This window comes from Cynoglossus semilaevis, chromosome 19 (genome assembly GCF_000523025.1).
Source record: "Cynoglossus semilaevis isolate Cse_v1.0 chromosome 19, Cse_v1.0, whole genome shotgun sequence".
In the NCBI taxonomy this organism is placed as follows: domain Eukaryota; kingdom Metazoa; phylum Chordata; class Actinopteri; order Pleuronectiformes; family Cynoglossidae; genus Cynoglossus; species Cynoglossus semilaevis.
Window position 1 is genome coordinate 1,107,689 of NC_024325.1, and position 17,606 is coordinate 1,125,294.

Below are 17,606 nucleotides of genomic sequence, written 5' to 3' on the forward strand. Positions count from 1 at the left end.
GTGAAAATGAGTTTGACACCTCTGACCTATACTATCCCAATATTCTGGTTATCAGATTACATGGGTTTTATTCAATGTTCATTCTTGAAATTTTGACCAATCGATTGAGCCCTAGTTGTGTCGTGTCGCTCAGAGTGAGCTCAGTTCAAGTGTCATTATACAGGTACAAGATCACTGACATTATTGGAAAGGATGAAGGACTCGGTGTGGAGAATCTCAAAGGTTCTGGAATGATAGCAGGAGAATCTTCTCTGGCTTATGACGAAATCATCACCATGAACCTGGTAGGACTGATGTGTGTAGAAAAAAACGTAATCAGACACAGGGGCAACTCATCTGCTCCTGCGTCTCATCTCATGACAAAGACCTGTTTGTTCTCTGACCTACATTATTTTCCCATAGGTCACGTGTAGAGCCATAGGAATCGGGGCATATTTGGTGAGGCTGGGACAAAGAACGATCCAGGTGGATAACTCTCACATTATTCTTACTGGAGCTGGAGCACTGAACAAGGTAAAGTAAAAAAAAAAGACAGAGTTTAGTTTAAAATCTCCCTCAGGTGCTAATGAGGAAATAAAAAAAATATTCTAGTCAAATATTCTAGCTCCCCCGTCCACCAATTTTAAATGTATTTAAGTAAATAAAAAACATCAATTCATCCATCCAAAAGGTTGAAACGTGGCAGGTAAAAGCACAAAAGCCTGTATGTAGTAACTTAGCCTGAAAGATGCGCATGTGACATATGCGATTTGTTTTGAATTTTTAAATGTATTTATTAATTAGAATTGATACTTTATCAGCGTAATCAATACTCAGTTCACACTTGTGTGCGTATAAATAAATTGAAACTTAAAGGATAGTCCAGGTTCACTCTACTAAACTCTAAGTAAATAAAAAGGCTTTAAATTGTTAACTTTGAATCTTGAGTGTGTGTTTCTGTCCAAAATTATAAAACTATCTGATTACTTCCAAGTTTTCAGGTGACGGGTTCCACTAATCTCTCCTGTGTTTATGTCAAAATGAAATACATTTTCAAGACAAGTATTCGGCAAATCACATTCGGCTCATCCTGCATTTGGTTCCTTAGCTGTTAAATGAAAATTAATAGCGAGCTAGAGGCTGCCACCCACAGATCATCATTAAATTATAAGCTGGAATGCTTTCATATTTTCATGGCAACTGGTTAGTAACTACTAGCACAAATACCCCAGTGAGCCGTCAGATCCGGCTGGCGACACATTTTCTTGCCGGCAGACATCTCTGTCCCTCCTCTTCTTTTGTCCTGATCACTCCTCCCTACTGTTAAATCCTAATGAAGCAGATGATGGCCTACAGAAACTGAGGTTTTTTGAAAGTCTGGGCAGCAGCAGTGTTTCTTAGGCCTGCAGGCTCTAAGATTGTGCCCTAGATTTTCAGCCATCCCCGACAGTAAAGCGTGTAAATAATGGCTGAAAAGGTGAAAGGTGTAGGCGGGGCTTGAGCCGCCCTCTTGTTTTTACGGAGCCATGCGAGGTCCACCTGTTCTGTCAACAAACATAAAATGTTACTGTTTATAAGGAACGATTAGTGGCCTAGGAGTTAAAGGAACCCATTACTAAAATATAACTGCACAAGATTCTCCATGGTTTTCATTGTATGGTTAACGTCGGGTGCTTTTCCCTAGTCTCCTGAACTTAAACTCGTAAAGTTTGGATTTTATTCGCAAAGACATTATATGAGTATATATACTGTCTTTAGTATATATACTAAAGACAGTATATATACTCATATACTGTCTTTATGCGAATAAAATCCAAACTTTACGAGTTTAAGTTCAGGAGACTAGGGAAAAGCACCCGACGTTAACCATACAATGAAAACCATGGAGAATCTTGTGCAGTTATATTTTAGTAATGGGTTCCTTTAACTCCTAGGCCACTAATCGTTCCTTATAACCATCACATTTCTTTTATACCTGCAGGTGCTGGGGAGAGAAGTATACACGTCAAACAATCAGCTGGGTGGAATACAGATCATGCACAACAACGGTGTGACTCACTGCACTGTCTGTGATGACTTTGAGGGAGTGTTCACCCTCCTGCAGTGGCTGTCCTACATGCCTAAGGTAACCTGTTTTAAATTAAGATGCTTGCTGAAGTCATAAAGACTTAGGTCTTTGTAGTGTTACGGTATATTAAACACAAGACTTAGTCATTTGAATTTGCATTAAATCTTGTCACTTTTCTCGTTTGTGCTCACACTGGCATCTTGAATGATGTCGGAGCAGTAATGTAGTAAATGTGCTTAACCATTTTTTTCTATTTTGAATATGACATTTAAACAAACATTTAAAATCGTATCATGCTAACAGAAATCTGTATGCATTGTATATTTTTTTTTCCAGTGTACATCAAGCCCAGTGCCTATCCTTATGGCCAAGGATCCCATTGATCGGCTCATAGACTTCATTCCCACCAAGGCCCCATATGACCCCCGCTGGATGCTGGCGGGGCGGCCCAGCCAGAGTGAGTGATGCTGTCTTGGTGGATCATTAATTCATTTACATATCCCCTCACTTTTCTTTTTTTTTACATATTTGCATTAATTATTAGTTTGTTTGTTTTTTTGGACTACAAGCCCAGATTTACATTTCAGACTTTTTTTTTAATACCACTATATAATTTCACCCTAATGTTATTTTGGTACTGCTGATCTAAATAATGTCATATACAACGTTGTTTCCCAAAGATTGGGTCACAACCCTCAGGTGGGTCGCAAGAGATTTTTTTTGGGGTCGTTTAGCATCATGTTTCCCAGGAGTTTATGAATAATGTCTACTGACTCGTGTCGCGAAGGTTTGTGACTTTTAAAATATTGGTCCCCAGGTGAGGTTTAAATGAATGGTAACATACCAGCCTGTCAGTCATCCATCATGGTTGATTGCCAAAAACACAGATTCAGAAAAAAGAAAACACACACACTCTGGTTACATGCCAGTTTTTCTTCCAGAAATGGTAAAACACAACAGTGTTTGTTTAGTTCTAGGCTGTGGTATTTATTATTTTGGTAACAATAAGATTAAGACTAGGTTCGACATCTGATCCCTATACAGATCCCTATTGGTGAGTCGTATAGGAATCAGTGTATAGCTTGAGCAACTCACCATGAGCAACACAGCTCAGGGGAGTTCAAAGGTCACAGATGTGATTACGGTTAAACATCTTTTGATAAATGTGGGAAAAAAATCAGGTTGTTTGTTACCCTTTGTGTTTTCAGTTACTGACTCCCTTACTGACCCCTTGTCGTTCCTTCCATTTTTTTTTTAATGAAGCTCCTAAGGGTTACTGGCAGAGTGGTTTCTTTGATCAAGGATCTTTCATGGAGATTATGAAGCCGTGGGCCCAGAGTGTGGTGGTAGGCAGAGCCAGGCAAGTGTTCCAGAATCGTGATTTATGCCGAGAAAAGTAGACATGTTTTGTTTTTTGTTTTTTTTAACCAATATTTTTGAAAACCCTCTCTTATCCCACAGACTGGGCGGGATACCCACAGGAGTTGTTGCAGTGGAAACCAGGTCAGTTGAGCTCTCAATACCAGCTGATCCTGCCAATCTGGACTCGGAGGCCAAAGTAAGAGCTACCCTGGAGCTGTCATTTAAAAAAGTCTTTGGATAACTAAGAGCAATGAGTCTAATGATCTGGTTTCTGTGTTTAGATCATCCAACAGGCAGGACAAGTGTGGTTCCCAGATTCTGCCTTCAAAACTGCACAAGCCATTAAGGACCTGAACCGAGAAGGCCTACCTCTCATAGTGTTCGCCAACTGGAGAGGGTTTTCTGGAGGCATGAAAGGTATTTCTTCCCCATGATACAATCCCATGGAGACACTAATACAAACATCCAACAAGTGATTCCCTAAAATGTATACTCACTAAGTCATACGTGTCAAACTCAAGGCCCGGGGGCCAAATGTGGCCCACCAAGCCATTTCGTGACCCCTGATCTATACAGTCTTCCGTTTACAACCGGCCCTTCAAATGGAACTGTATTGCTAATATGGCCCCCGGTGAAAATGAGTTTGACATCCCTGCTCTAAGTGAAAAAAAAAATCTGGGCCTGTTTAGTTGAACATAACCCTGATCTACTTGCAGAAATTGAAGAAAGACATCAAAAGATGAGTAGTATAAAACAAATAGTTTTCAGAACAATTAAGTTCAACTGGATAATTTTCCATGACACACTTGATAATCTCTTACAACACAACAATGTGCTGAGACACAGCGCTTGGGAATCATTGGGTTAATAGTAAGTAAAAAACCGAGATCAGACCCAATATTCCCCCAAAACACAATTGACAACATGTGCATAGTATTATATTATATCAGTATCATCATGTTTAAATGTGTTTTCTAATAAGTTCTGTCTATCTATCCATCTATCCGTCCATCCGTCTATCTGTCTATCCATCCATCTTTAGATATGTATGACCAGGTGTTGAAGTTTGGGGCCTATATCGTAGACGGGCTGAGAGAATACAAACAGCCAGTGCTGGTTTACATTCCACCTCAGGCTGAACTAAGGGGAGGCTCTTGGGTGGTTATCGATCCTACCATCAACCCTCGACACATGGAGATGTACGCTGACAAAGAAAGCCGGTGAGTTGAGCCAGTGCACATCTACACTGACTCTACATCATGTAGAGTCAGTCTTAATTTATTCTCACAGTTGAGATGTAAAAGCATTGGCCGTACGTGCGCAACTTGCTGTAAACAAGGCCGCTATCGCCTGAGCAACAGCAATAACTATCAGGAATTACCATCAGCAGACACTCCAAGTTGCAGTATCAGTATCCGACGTGAAACAGTTGTATGGAGCCATACCTACTTGAAATATTCTCTATCAAATATACTTTCGTGCAATGACGACAATCTTTTTCTTCAGTGGTGGAGTGTTAGAGCCTGAAGGAACAGTGGAGATAAAGTTCCGAAGGAAAGACCTGGTGAAGACCATGAGAAGAGTGGATCCGGTCTACATGGGCCTGGCTGAAAGACTGGGTAAGCGATACATCATTTTTGCGTTTGTGTTTGTCGTATTTTTGGTTTTGATTGTATCATCTGATTTAAAACATTGTGGTGAAACTTCAACCTCAGGAACCCCAGAGCTGAGCCCACCTGACCGCAAAGAGCTGGAGACCAAGTTGAAGGAACGGGAAGAGTTTCTGCTGTCCATCTACCACCAGGTGGCTGTGCAGTTTGCAGACCTCCATGACACCCCAGGGCGCATGCAGGAGAAGGGGGTAATCTCGGTGAGTACTTTTGCTGCCTTTCTTTTTATACGATCAGGTTTGGGATCGGAATTCTTAAACCTGCAGATTACTACCTCAACATCATTTTATGTTAATACAGAAAATGTTGACAAGAGAATTCTATTTATTGTAATCATGAAATCACATTAAACGTAGCATGTGACAAAAATATAATATATAACATTTTTATAGCACCAGCTGTCAAGATGTTCATTTATTTTAGATTGATTTAGGTTTAAAAATTTTACACCGTCCTGCTGCAGATTTTAATGTGTGATACGTGAATAAGTAAAGAGCCTCCAGGAAGAACTCAGTTTAGCTGGAACTAATGCACCTGGTGACTAATCTCTGGTGTGACTGAGCTGCTGAGACTCATCCTCATACATCCCTCAGCCTCAGGCTGGCGCTGTTCCATTCTCTGACCCCCAGTCCCATCTTTAACACACCCACAGACACTGCCCTGACCAGAGGGATTGTGAAAGAATTGATGACGTGATATTCACGTATCATATTTTGAATATTGTATTGCTCTAACGTTATTGTAGGAGTTTGCATATTATTGTTGTTCGTAGTAAAAGGGAAAAATTGCCTGCTGTTATGTTGCTAAGGAAAAACAAGGACCTTAGCAGGTAATAGAGTAACATTGGTTGTGATCGTTTGACGTGTGTGATGTCATCCTGTTCATCGCTGACTTCAGTGAATACGATGCACCATAGTGTCACAGCATGTACTACAGTACGAACAATACTGGTATTAAATATAAGCTACAGCGAGTCGTAGTTCTGAGCATAATACACGCAGTAATAATAAAAGTCATACAGATATCAATTTATGTTTACTTTTTTAATACATTTAAATTGTACTGCTTTGCTTTAAAAAAGTAAATCACCAGGTCATTTTTAAGGACTAAAACCTAAAGATCAGATTTTACTGACCTGCTGTCAGGCAATACTACATGGGGAGAATCTACTTATATATGGTAGTATATTGTTGTTGTATTTACCAATGTATATTTGCCACCTAAGGAATAAAAATAATCATTATTTTCCTGTTTCTAGGGTGTAAAAATACTGAAATTTGAATGAATAGTCGAACCAGAATGAGCCAGGTGCAGATCTCACACTTGTGTTAACATACAGTACCGTAGAATTAATTCTGTATGCTACTTTAAAACGGGAACCTGTTTACTTCAAGGAATGGTCAGATTTATTCGTCGTCTTGTTTCTCCTATATTCAAGTTGATAAATAAGCGTTTACTTCGTTAACAACACATGCAGCCATGCACCCTGAAAAACGAGAGAGCACAGTGACAGCAGTCGCTCTTCCTCTGCCTCCCTCAGGACATCCTTGAATGGCGAACATCCCGCCGGTTCTTCTACTGGCGTCTGCGGCGTCTGCTGCTGGAGGACACGGTGAAGAGGAAGATTCAAGCTGCTAACGGCGAACTGACGGACGGTCAGATCCAGGCCATGTTACGCCGCTGGTTCGTGGAGGCCGAGGGAGCTGTTAAGGTAAAAAAAACAAACAAAAAAAACCCCCACTGCAATTATACGAGAGAAGAGCAGGGGATGCATATGAAGATCATCTCATACACTAACATGTTGAAGTAGCTGAAGTGGCGGTGTTCAAAACGAGATCATTTTTGTGGTTCTATGGACTGCGATGTTCACACCGTCAACTCATAGAATATTTAATGATTTATTCTTTTTAGTCATTTTAGAGGAAGCTGAGCTTTCTTTGCAAAACCCACTGCAATACAAGGTTTATCTCTTCACTCTGACTGCATATACGTTACTCTGTTTTTGTTTTTGTTTTTTGCCATTATATGGGTTTTTAGGAGAATAATTTTCATTCTAATTTAAAGCTAAGGTTGAGACAAATGTGTTTTGTGAATTTTTCGCTATGCAGATAAAAATTGGCTTGACTTGATTCTAAGGCTTAGAGCAAGGCTGTCAAAAATAAGGCTTGTGGGCTAAAAATGGCCCGCTACAGGGTTTAATCTGGCCTGCTTCATGAATCCATGATGTTTTGTAAAATTTGATATTATTAAATATGAATATTTTATAATACAATAATATAATTCTCAAACGTTTTCTACTCTGTAGCACCTGAGAAAACATGGAGCTCTCTGAGTACCACCATGAAGACCAACATTAGAATATAGCAGCGTAGGCCGTACCTGTTAGCTTCCACCACACAGGAGAGATGTTTAGACATGTTTATAAAGATGTTGATGTTTAAATGTTGTATTAATTGTCCATGGTATGTTTCAGATTTATTCAGTTGAAAATGTAAATGTGAAAATATGAATTTTCCCCACCTACCACTAGAGAGCACCACCAGTGGTACGTGTACCACAGTTTGAGAACCACCACAAATTTTCCTGTCAGGTCTAGTCAACAACATATTCAACACCCCACTCTGGTTCTGCTCAGTGCTTCTCCTCGTTTCTGATCCTTTTTTTTCTCTTCCCCTGCGTCTTCAGGCGTACCTCTGGGATAACAACGAAGAGGTGGTGGGCTGGCTGGAGAGACATCTAGCCGAAGAGGAGGGCGCCAGGTCTGTGATCGACGAGAACATCAAGTACATCAGGCGCGATCACATCCTCAAACAGATCCGCAGGTGAGTATTCTGAGAGATGCTGGAGCGGAAACATCGACGGGGAAACAAATCTGCTTCACGCCGTTGTTGTGTCTTCTTTAATTTCTGCCTCCGTTTTCAGCCTGGTTCAAGCCAACCCAGAGGTTGCCATGGATTCAATCGTGCACATGACCCAGCACATCTCACCCACACAGAGAACAGAGGTGGTTCGTATCCTGACTACTATGGAGACATCAGCAAACTCCTAATCAGAAGCCAGCCATCTCCCTTCTCTCTCTCTTCCTTCCTTGCTGTCTGAGCCAGAGTTAAGGCCGCAGAACTTAGGCCGTGATGGAGGCTTTATCCATAATTCTACGTTTTCATTTGAGAACAGTGATTTAGATTTTTTTTTAAAAAAGCTTAGCTTCAGCATCTACACCCATGACAAATTTTAAATTTAGCATATGTTGACAGGGAGCTGATTAACAACGGTACAAAATGGATGTTGTATTCAGGCGTATGATGAGGTCACGATAACTCGAACATGGTACATGATGAAGCTTCGATGGCGATTGCTGATGATATTTGCATTGTGGCCGACAGGATCAGGACACGCGTGTCTTAAACCAGCCAGACTAACATTTCTGGTAGTTGTTCGATCAGGACACGCGTGTCTTAAACCTGCCAGACTAACATTTCTGGTAGTTGTTCTAAACCAGGCGTGGGCAAACTTTAGACTCGCGGGCCACAATTGTCCTAAAATTGACTGGAGCGTTCTAAGAACCAGGATACATGACATCTACAGGACATGCATAAAGGCTAAAATGCTAAAAGTAGCATTTTTATTTTTGGCGCCATCTATTGGGGAAATGTGGGTATTGCAGGAAAAAGTGAGAATATAATGATATAGTATAATGATAATATAAATAAATTATATAATTTGGAAAAGTTTACCACGGCCAACAGCCGTAACCAAGTATTTTGAAGTGGCGCTGTGTAAGGCATATGTGAGTATTACAATCAAAGGTTGTCTATGAACATCTATTTTCTCTAGCCCAGAACGTCTCCTAAATTATTTTTCTAATATGGTTTACGCCGATGAGGCGGCCATATTGGATCATAATGTGTTCACATTCGCCCACACTGAACATGTTCTCCCACAACCCTAGACAGATGAGCTTGTGCCCCCTTATACTGTGCACCTTTAGTTGAACAGATCTATCTGTTAGGATGGAATCTGAGGCCTGCGACACAAACTGAGGCAGGAGGAGCCAACATGACGGTCCCTGGTATCTGCCAGGTCACTGATGAACTGTTGGCCATGATCTCACTAAGTCGGTCCATATGACTAACAGAGTTAGTTTCTGGTTTTTGAAAATGCTTAAATAATTTAAAAACTAGCTTTTTTTAAATTCTCCTTAAATAGTCCTCCGTGATTTTGATGGCGATAATACGTTAGTACGGCAGCAACATGACGTGGCTTTTTAAAACTGCTGCCTCCGGGGAGCAGCACACAGTCATCGGACAAAGGCGGGGAACACTGTGGCAGCACCCAGCTGGGAGCAGGGACAGGGTCCCTTTCACACTCGCCCAGCAGAGGGTAATGTGTGTGTGTGTGTTCCGCCTGGCCGACAAAAAAAAACAAAAAAAATACAGCTGCCCCGTCTGTTCTCGCTCACACACTAAACTCAACACTGACACAGGCTGCTTTACATGCACTTTACTGACAAATGTTTCCATAGTCAAACCTGTAGAGTTAAACTGTTCCAGCGGAGGTTCATACGTTGATATATAAAAAAAAAAAAAAATGGAATTGATAATTGTAATACGCAGTCTCGTTCATGTTGTAATTATTTAATATTTTTGTACACAGGTTAGTTTTACTTCCTTTTTTTTTCCGAGTTACCTCAAAGCTCTGTTACGTTAGACGATAGACGGGTTTAACTGAAATCAACAAATAATGTCTTTGTTTTATTCGTTTATTTTACCTTTGTTTACGTCAGATGTGACTAATTAAAACATGTTGTTGTCTTAAAGACAAAGTTGCAGGGGCCCACTTGAGGTTCTCAACCGAAAGCAGGGGGAAAAAATGGAAACAATCTTAGTTACTACTGCCAAAGAGGGAATGGTGTCTGGTCTGTCTGTTTACTGCGTGAAAGCCAACAGTTACAGAGGAATCATGTGATTTTTTTTTTTTTCTTCGGTCAGACGTTAAGAGGCGGTGAAAGCTTCGTGCTGTCTAACTGCTGTCATTAGTTTCACAGAAACACAATGTTGACGAAATGTGAAACGACCTCGTGGTCCAAGCTGTATTGTTATTTTTTTTCCCACAAGTTCTGGGAAATAACGAATTAACAACGAATTAGTGTGGAAATTAAATAAAGCATACACTGAACAAAAGTGCTCATATCTGTAGATGTTTTAAAAAGGTAACTAATCAAGTTTTTCTTTCTTTTTTTTACTTTTTGTTGATTTATGATATGTACTGGGTTTTTTTCCAGTCATTGAAGCTTAATATTTCTTTTTTTTTTACATATACATACATGGGTCTTTATATACAGTATATATGTTTGTATATATATATACAGTATATTTCATGGTTATTCTAACACATCAGTCATTTTAAATCCATTGATTGAAGTTCTTTACTTTCAAAGTTTGAAAAAAGGATAAAGAGATACAAACATTACTGAAGTATTCCTCTCGTCCTTTTTTTTATTAGTAGTATTAGTTTTACCTTTATGTCAACCACCTTCTCAGATCCACCTGTGTTGCCATCCCTCCAACAAATATTTCAGACGAAATGAGTTTCAAGTACCTAATACCCACCACCATCATATGAGGCCAAATGAGAAAATGAGTCATTTTCTGGTATTATTGAAAATCACTATTACTCTTTTTTTTATCTCCCTGAGGGTTTTGTTCATTTGTGATGGATCACTAGTCGGACCGTTATTTCTTTTAATGACTCACAACTGAACCACGTTGGTCCAAAAAGTTGATGAAAAGACGTTGGGTAAGTATCTCTTTATTGTTTTGTTTCTTGTTTTTTCAAAAGGACACAAATTTGATTTCAATATAAACCAAAAAAATATATTTCCCTGTATTATTACCCGTGTTTATGTTTTTTTTCTTTTTCTCGATCAGTGGTGATTTGGCACGCATCCCTCACGGCATAAAACCAAGGCTAGCATTCTGTACCGAAACGCACTGTGAGCTTAGTGTTAGAGTCGTACTGTGGCAAGTAGTAAAAGAGCAGAGCTGAATACAAACATGGTCCGGCAGTGGTTCTGTTGTGAGCGACGAGCTGCATTAAAATTCATACGTTAGAGCCACGGCAGTGAAGCGTTTAAATCCAGCTCCCTGTGGAAATTCTGGTTTACTACTCCTGACTGGTCCTGCACATAGGCGACCAGTGTGACCAGTGTCTCCTGGCACTGAAGGACAAAGGCAACCAACCATGGAGACCACTGTGCTTGACAATATACCACGGTGTCGCGTTTAAAACCGATGTAGGCGTTTGAAATATGCTTTAACCTTCTGTTTTTCATACCTTAGTTGGTTTACCCGAAAATTTTTAAAAACCCAAATGAATGGTCTAAAAATATGTCGGCTTTAGCTCCTTAACCTGCTGCAATACATGCATATGTCATGTGACATTTTTTTCAAAACCTCCTTCAAATTTAGGCAGAAAAATGTCAGATTTTTTTTTCAAAACCTCTTTTGTTTTTACTATCAAATCCAAGCAATGAATTCAAATTTAGGCAGAAAAATGTCAGATTTAAATCTAATAATGGAAGCAGATACATTTTTGAAGATATAATATATTTTATTTCCTTGATTACGTATTAGAACCTGGTAATCAATAATTAACACACTCTCTACACTCTGCCACAACCCCCCTCATCACTCCATGCAGTCATAATAGTTTGCTAAAAAATCAGGTGTCAGGCTTCACATCAATCACTCGCCAGGTTTGAGTCCAATGTAATAAATATGTAAATGAGGAGAAGCCAGTGTCTTGTCGCTCCAAGATCAGCGCAAAGAGGGAAAGCAAAAATCACAGTGGGAGGGGGGACGGGGTTTAATTGCTCATTGCTGGAGGAATTATATTATACTGTGGGCATTGATTATAAAATTGCATGTGTGAATGACTTTAATGCACAATGTGAACCATTCACTGTACCTGCCTGAAGGAAATCCAGGAAGAGAAACATTAATATCAATTGGCTTATTGGCTTATTTGAATTGAATCGTTTTGTTTTCTTTAACAAATAATATGTAAATATTTTTTAAGAAGTATTTTTGAAGAAAGTTGTGCCATCACTGAGGATGCTGCTGTGTAAAGGTCAGAACGAGTAACAGTATAAATACATTTAAGAAAGTTTTTATTGGTTACCAGGGTAACAATTAAGACAGTGGCTAATCAAATTTCAAAAGTTTATTGGCTCTGTCATTCGGAATGTTTTTTTTTAGCACATTACCAATAGAAACAAAGAGTAGCCCATTTTAAAAGATAAATACATAATGTGTTTGTATATATAAAAAAAGTATAAATTATTTAATGACAAATGTATTAAACAGATGTCTTATTTTACTAAACATTTTACATATAAATAATAAATAAATAACAGATGAATAAATAAATTACTATAAACAACAAATATGTTTTTGACGTTTTCACATCGTCCTCACTGTAGATCATTACCAGATGGTGCCTTCACTCACGTCTGATGGCGGCTGTGACAACTGGTTGGAAAAGATGCTGTCGCCCCGTGGCACATGGGTGTAGGCCATACCGTGACCGCACATCTCGCTGGGCTCTGGGCTGGGTGAGTCCTCTGGGTGATGAGACACGGTGGTGTCAGAGAAGTACTGCAGCTCTCCTACAAAGTGGTGGCCCTGATGGTGTTGGTGTAGGTGGTGGTCTAGAACTCCAGGGATGGAGGAAGGCACGAAGCCCAGGTCAGCGGGCGTCTGAGCCTGGGACGATGGCAGGGCTGGGAAGTACTCAAAGTTTCCGTTCTGGTACTCGTCATAGTCTGTGGTAATGAACATCTTTGAATTAGTGCAACATCAAATATAATTATGCAAGAGAGTTTGTCTATTTTATATATGAATAACTTGTGGATCAATAACAACAACAAAAAAACACCCACAAAGCAGTTAAATATTATTATTATTGTTGTTGTTATAAGTGTAATTATTATTACAATTAAAAATAGAAATTGATAAAATATATTTTTTTCTGTTATGTTGCTTTCAAATCTTGATGCTGCTTTATAACATTAGATGTAAGTACAGCAGCCAGTGATGTTTACAATTCTAACACTTATAATTATTACTATAATTATTATCAACAACAACAACAATAGTATTAACATAATAATAAACAATAATAACGATGATAGTAATAACAATAATATGTGTTATAATATATTAAGAATACATACAGAATATGTTTTAATAAAATGGTTATTGTAAATTATATTCACTAAAAACAAAGTTATTTTGTCAGAACGCGTCTGTTTGGAGGTTAAAAAAAGTTGAATATTTTTTGGGACTAGATTGGAGGCCAAGTTGATGAAAAATTTTTTTAGGTTTTTTTTATTGTTATTATTTAATAAATTACTGACTGCTTTTCTGTATGTTTATCCCAAAAGATAATACTTTATAGTCAATCAATCAAGCCATTACTTTTTTATTCTTGTCTGTATTCTAAACTGTGAAACCCAAATCTGCTCCAGGGAGTCCTAAAAGAATGGACCCTCTTGGTTGGGGTCCGCAGATACTCTGGAGCAGCCAATCATCAAAAAAAAAAAAAAAAAAATCATTTATCCCCCAATCGTAGCTCACCCCCATAGTAAGGGAGTGGTCCCAGTTCTCCCGGCTCCATTCCCTCTCCCAGGACTCTCATTCTCCTTGGGCTCCTGTAGAACATGTGCCTTCGTGACCCCACTGCACTCAGCTGCTTCATGCGTCTCTCTTTAGACCTCCGGTTTTGAAACCAAACCTTATGGAAGCAGGAGAAAGTGAATGGAGAAAAGTAAACACAGTTAAAGCTAATAGTTACATTTAATGCCATAAATTCACATTATTTTGGGGCTTCAATTGGATGAATTTGAAACGGTCATAATTAACACACATAATTAAGTAACTGTTGTTAGAAGACGGTCGGTGGACCGATTCATCCGTCTGCCAGTGAGAAGTTGGTTGTTTCCCGTTTTAAAAAGAGTTTAAATATTTTGTTCCCAGTGAAAGCTGCTCCTGCGCTCCCTCCCGCTCTCTCGCGCACGCGCTTACACCATGACAACCATCCTTCCTATTATTTTTGAATGCTGATTTTGTTTTGGGTTTATCATTTTCTCAGAATACAATAACATTTTAAGTCAAATCGAAATTTGATTTAAAAGATTACTCTTGGCTTTTCTCTTGATAGAGAGATAGATAAAACCTCTGGAAAATTAATGAAAATAATTAATTTGACACGAAAAAAAATCAACAAACTTTTTTAGTACAAATGTACAGTATTAAAAAAAGAAATAAATTACCAAATAACCTACATATCAAAAATACGTGGCCTTCACAAATACGGACGCTAGTTGGGCCGATTTGTCCGATAACGCTTGCAGAGCGGGTCAGGTCCGCAGCGTGGCGTCATTAATCATGTTTGTAATTTCCTCTTTTGTACCTGGATGACCCTCATGCTGAGGCCCGTGTCCCTCGACAGCTGCTCCCTGACGTGTCTGGTGGGCTTCGGCGTTGCAGCGAACGCCGCCTTCAGTGTCTCCAGCTGCTTGGCTTTTATTGTTGTCCGCGGGCCGCGTCTCTTACCCGCGGGCTCCTGCTCGTCGTTGTCGTTGCCGCAAACGTCCTTATCGGACAATTGTCCCGTCTCCGAGTCCTTCCCGTCGTCCTGCGGGTCCTGTGACTCTGGGGACAGACTGAGGTCGCTGGATGTCGTCACTGAAATCAGGGGAAAACCAAAACAGTGTGATTAGGATGACTGCTTTCGGAAAGCAATTATCGTGCGTGAATAATACTTTTGAAAATTAATAACTATTCAACATATCGACAACTCAATTTCAAAATTCAAAATCAATTTTAAGATTACAAAAGGATTATATATTATTATATGGTTTATATATTATATGCAACATTTGTGCCCGATTTTAAACAGCAATTTTTAATGTGACGTTTAGGTACAATATTAATATATATTAATAACAATATTAAGTTTATAGCACGGTTCCCGTCTACATATTTAAAAGAACAAAAAAGAACAAAATAGAGAAAATATATAAATATTATAGGTCTGTAGACTTTTGTCTGATTTTACTGTACTGTTTTTTGTATTTTACTATATCGAAAGATATAGTAAAATACATCAATAATTGCTGTAATGTCAATTATTTCTTACTTATTTGTTGCCATTGTTGTTTAAAGATGCTGCAGTAATAATAATAATAATAATAATAATAATAATAATAATAATAATAATGCCCAAATACGTCGACCTGAATCACCTGAGAGAAGGATTGTGTCTTTCCCGCCGTTTCGACTGTCGTCATCCTCGTTGTTGTTGTTGTTGTTGTCGTCATTGTGGTGATAGTCCGCCTTACAAACAAACTTGAACTCGTCCAGGATGTAGAGCTCCTCTCCTGTGGACATCTGCTTGTGGCACATGACGCAGGTGAAACAGCTGAGGTGAAACACTCGGCTCCTGGCTCTGCGGACGAGGTCGCTGGGTAAAATCCCCTGCGCACAGGCGCCACACTTAGTCCCAAATCTCCTGTTAGAGTCGATGGAGGTCGGTAGAGAGACAGAGGTGTTGTTAATGGTGCTAATATCACTACTATTATACAACTTAAAGAATAACTCACAGGATGATGAAAAGTATGACGATTCAAATTTGTATTTTTTTAAAGGACGCGTCAAGGATGAAATAATATAGTCTCATTTGACTTGTTATTTCTGCCATTTTAATATAAAATATTTTACAGCCACACAATGTGACCGTTCGTGCTTGTGTGATTAAAAACAAGAGCAGCACAACCAGTTCTTGTCTAGAAGTCTAGAAGATTCTATTTCTACAGTTTCAACAGTTTACCAAACCAACTGAACATAAACAATACACGACCGCTTACCTAAAGAAGTCGTTCTTACAGTAAAGCTTTCCCTCTCGTGAGAAACACTTCTCTGTCAGACTGCACTTGCAGTCGCAGCACTGGACACATTTGATGTGCCAAGGACTGTCCAACACTTTGAGGAGGAACTTGTCGGAAATGGGCTTCTTACAGCTGGTGCAGTGAACCATCGTCCGGAGTGTTCCAGTGTAAACAACACCTGTGTCCGTCTTTAATGACTCGTTTGACTGGAGTCTAAAATCTTTGCTTTTCAACAGCATCGAACTGAAATGGCATTCACTCTCCGTGTGGAAATCCACAGTCGGTTATGAATAAGTCCACAGGTCAGGTGTACAGTAGAGAAGCGCACTGCGCTGTATTTCTCAAAAACGACACGGTGGAGAGGAGAACACGGGATTCAAGTTGTGCACATTTTTGCATCCAGCCAAAACACACGCAAAGAAGCAAAAACCCCAATAGAAGGACAACCTCTGGGCGTCTGCGTCAACTAAAAAAATCCAAATCTGTAAATTTGACGGCGAACCCTGAAATTGTCCATCCCTGTTGCACTCCTTCAGATGTCATTCTGGGGGAAGCCTCGTCATGAACAGCGGACCTCTTTTAAACTCGGCCTATTGTTAAAGCAGCACGTCGTGACGTCATAACCACAGAGAGCCTATGGGAAGATGCTTTTTAAAACGGTTTAGTCTAACATAAATGTATAGGTAAAACATGAAAGATATATTTTACAACAAGGAACAACAGGAAACGGAATAAAATCAAACGTCTTATTGAATTTTGTCTTTAAGGCAATACTTAGGGAGGACAAAAATGCACACATGCGTACACTTCTCCGCTAGTTAGGACTGTTTTTTTTATTTCCATCGAAAAAAGTGTCTTATCTTTGAGCAGACATAAAGGCCGCTCTGTTAAAAAAGATGTCACGCCGTGACTGGACTGAAAAAAGGATTTTCCCACGCGGCTACCAAGCTCTGTTAGTCCCTGATAAATAATATTACAGGGATTACACTTAAAAAAATGTTTTAAAAACATAAAAATGATACACATCATCTTTCACATCTATATGTATATTTAAAGTTCGTGTCATGCTCAATTAAGACGGCAAATTATTGTATAAAATAAATAGCAATTTATTCGGTATTTAAAAATACAACTTTTTAAAAATATATTTTATCAACTGGAGTGTTGTGGAGATTAATAAAAGTTAAGGCCTAATTATATAACACATACAGTTATATAATATATACAGCACGTACCCTTTTGAGCTAGCTAGCATATCCTAACATATTTCGACTGTTTTAAATTAACATTAGGTCCAAGTTAGTGAAATAATGAAAATTAAATAAAGTATATTCTTATTTTTAATAACTCAATGTCACATTGAGAATAATTTTAAACTACAGTAGAGAGGAAAAATTTCACATCTCCGACTTTAAAATAAAATTACAAATTACATTCCAATAAAAATAAAAATAATTTTCTATCAGGTGGTTTGGATACACACATACACGCACACATACTGTGTTCGAACACAGGAGTCATTGATTAGAGCCAGGCCTGCGCTGAAATGTGGCAGCATGAGAGCAGTTGGCGTTGGAAG

The 17,606-nt window shown here is 39.0% G+C and overlaps 2 protein-coding genes across 2 annotated transcripts in view; one reads left to right on the forward strand and one right to left on the reverse strand.

Annotated features, from left to right (window-relative positions):
- Positions 1-8,749, forward strand: part of LOC103394780 (acetyl-CoA carboxylase 1) — a gene marked incomplete in the record, with an annotated part of 28,901 nt that extends 20,152 nt beyond the window's left edge. The window contains 14 exon segments of the mRNA NM_001328240.1: positions 164-284; positions 403-513; positions 1,961-2,104; positions 2,384-2,504; positions 3,311-3,407; positions 3,509-3,605; positions 3,691-3,826; positions 4,452-4,629; positions 4,916-5,028; positions 5,125-5,279; positions 6,620-6,790; positions 7,765-7,901; positions 8,002-8,499; positions 8,554-8,749. Coding sequence (NP_001315169.1) covers positions 164-284; positions 403-513; positions 1,961-2,104; positions 2,384-2,504; positions 3,311-3,407; positions 3,509-3,605; positions 3,691-3,826; positions 4,452-4,629; positions 4,916-5,028; positions 5,125-5,279; positions 6,620-6,790; positions 7,765-7,901; positions 8,002-8,128 — 1,708 coding nt within the window.
- A 3,786-nt stretch (positions 8,750-12,535) lies between these two features.
- On the reverse strand, positions 12,536-16,634 carry LOC103394760 (LIM/homeobox protein Lhx1-like). The gene is made up of 5 exons (XM_008332193.3): positions 16,007-16,634; positions 15,386-15,651; positions 14,551-14,825; positions 13,716-13,872; positions 12,536-12,901 (listed from the first exon to the last, which is right to left on the reverse strand). Exons 1-5 carry the CDS (start codon positions 16,264-16,266, stop codon positions 12,564-12,566), a joined length of 1,296 nt encoding a protein of 431 aa, XP_008330415.2. The 5' UTR covers positions 16,267-16,634; the 3' UTR covers positions 12,536-12,563.
- Between the last annotated feature and the right edge of the window lie 972 nt (positions 16,635-17,606).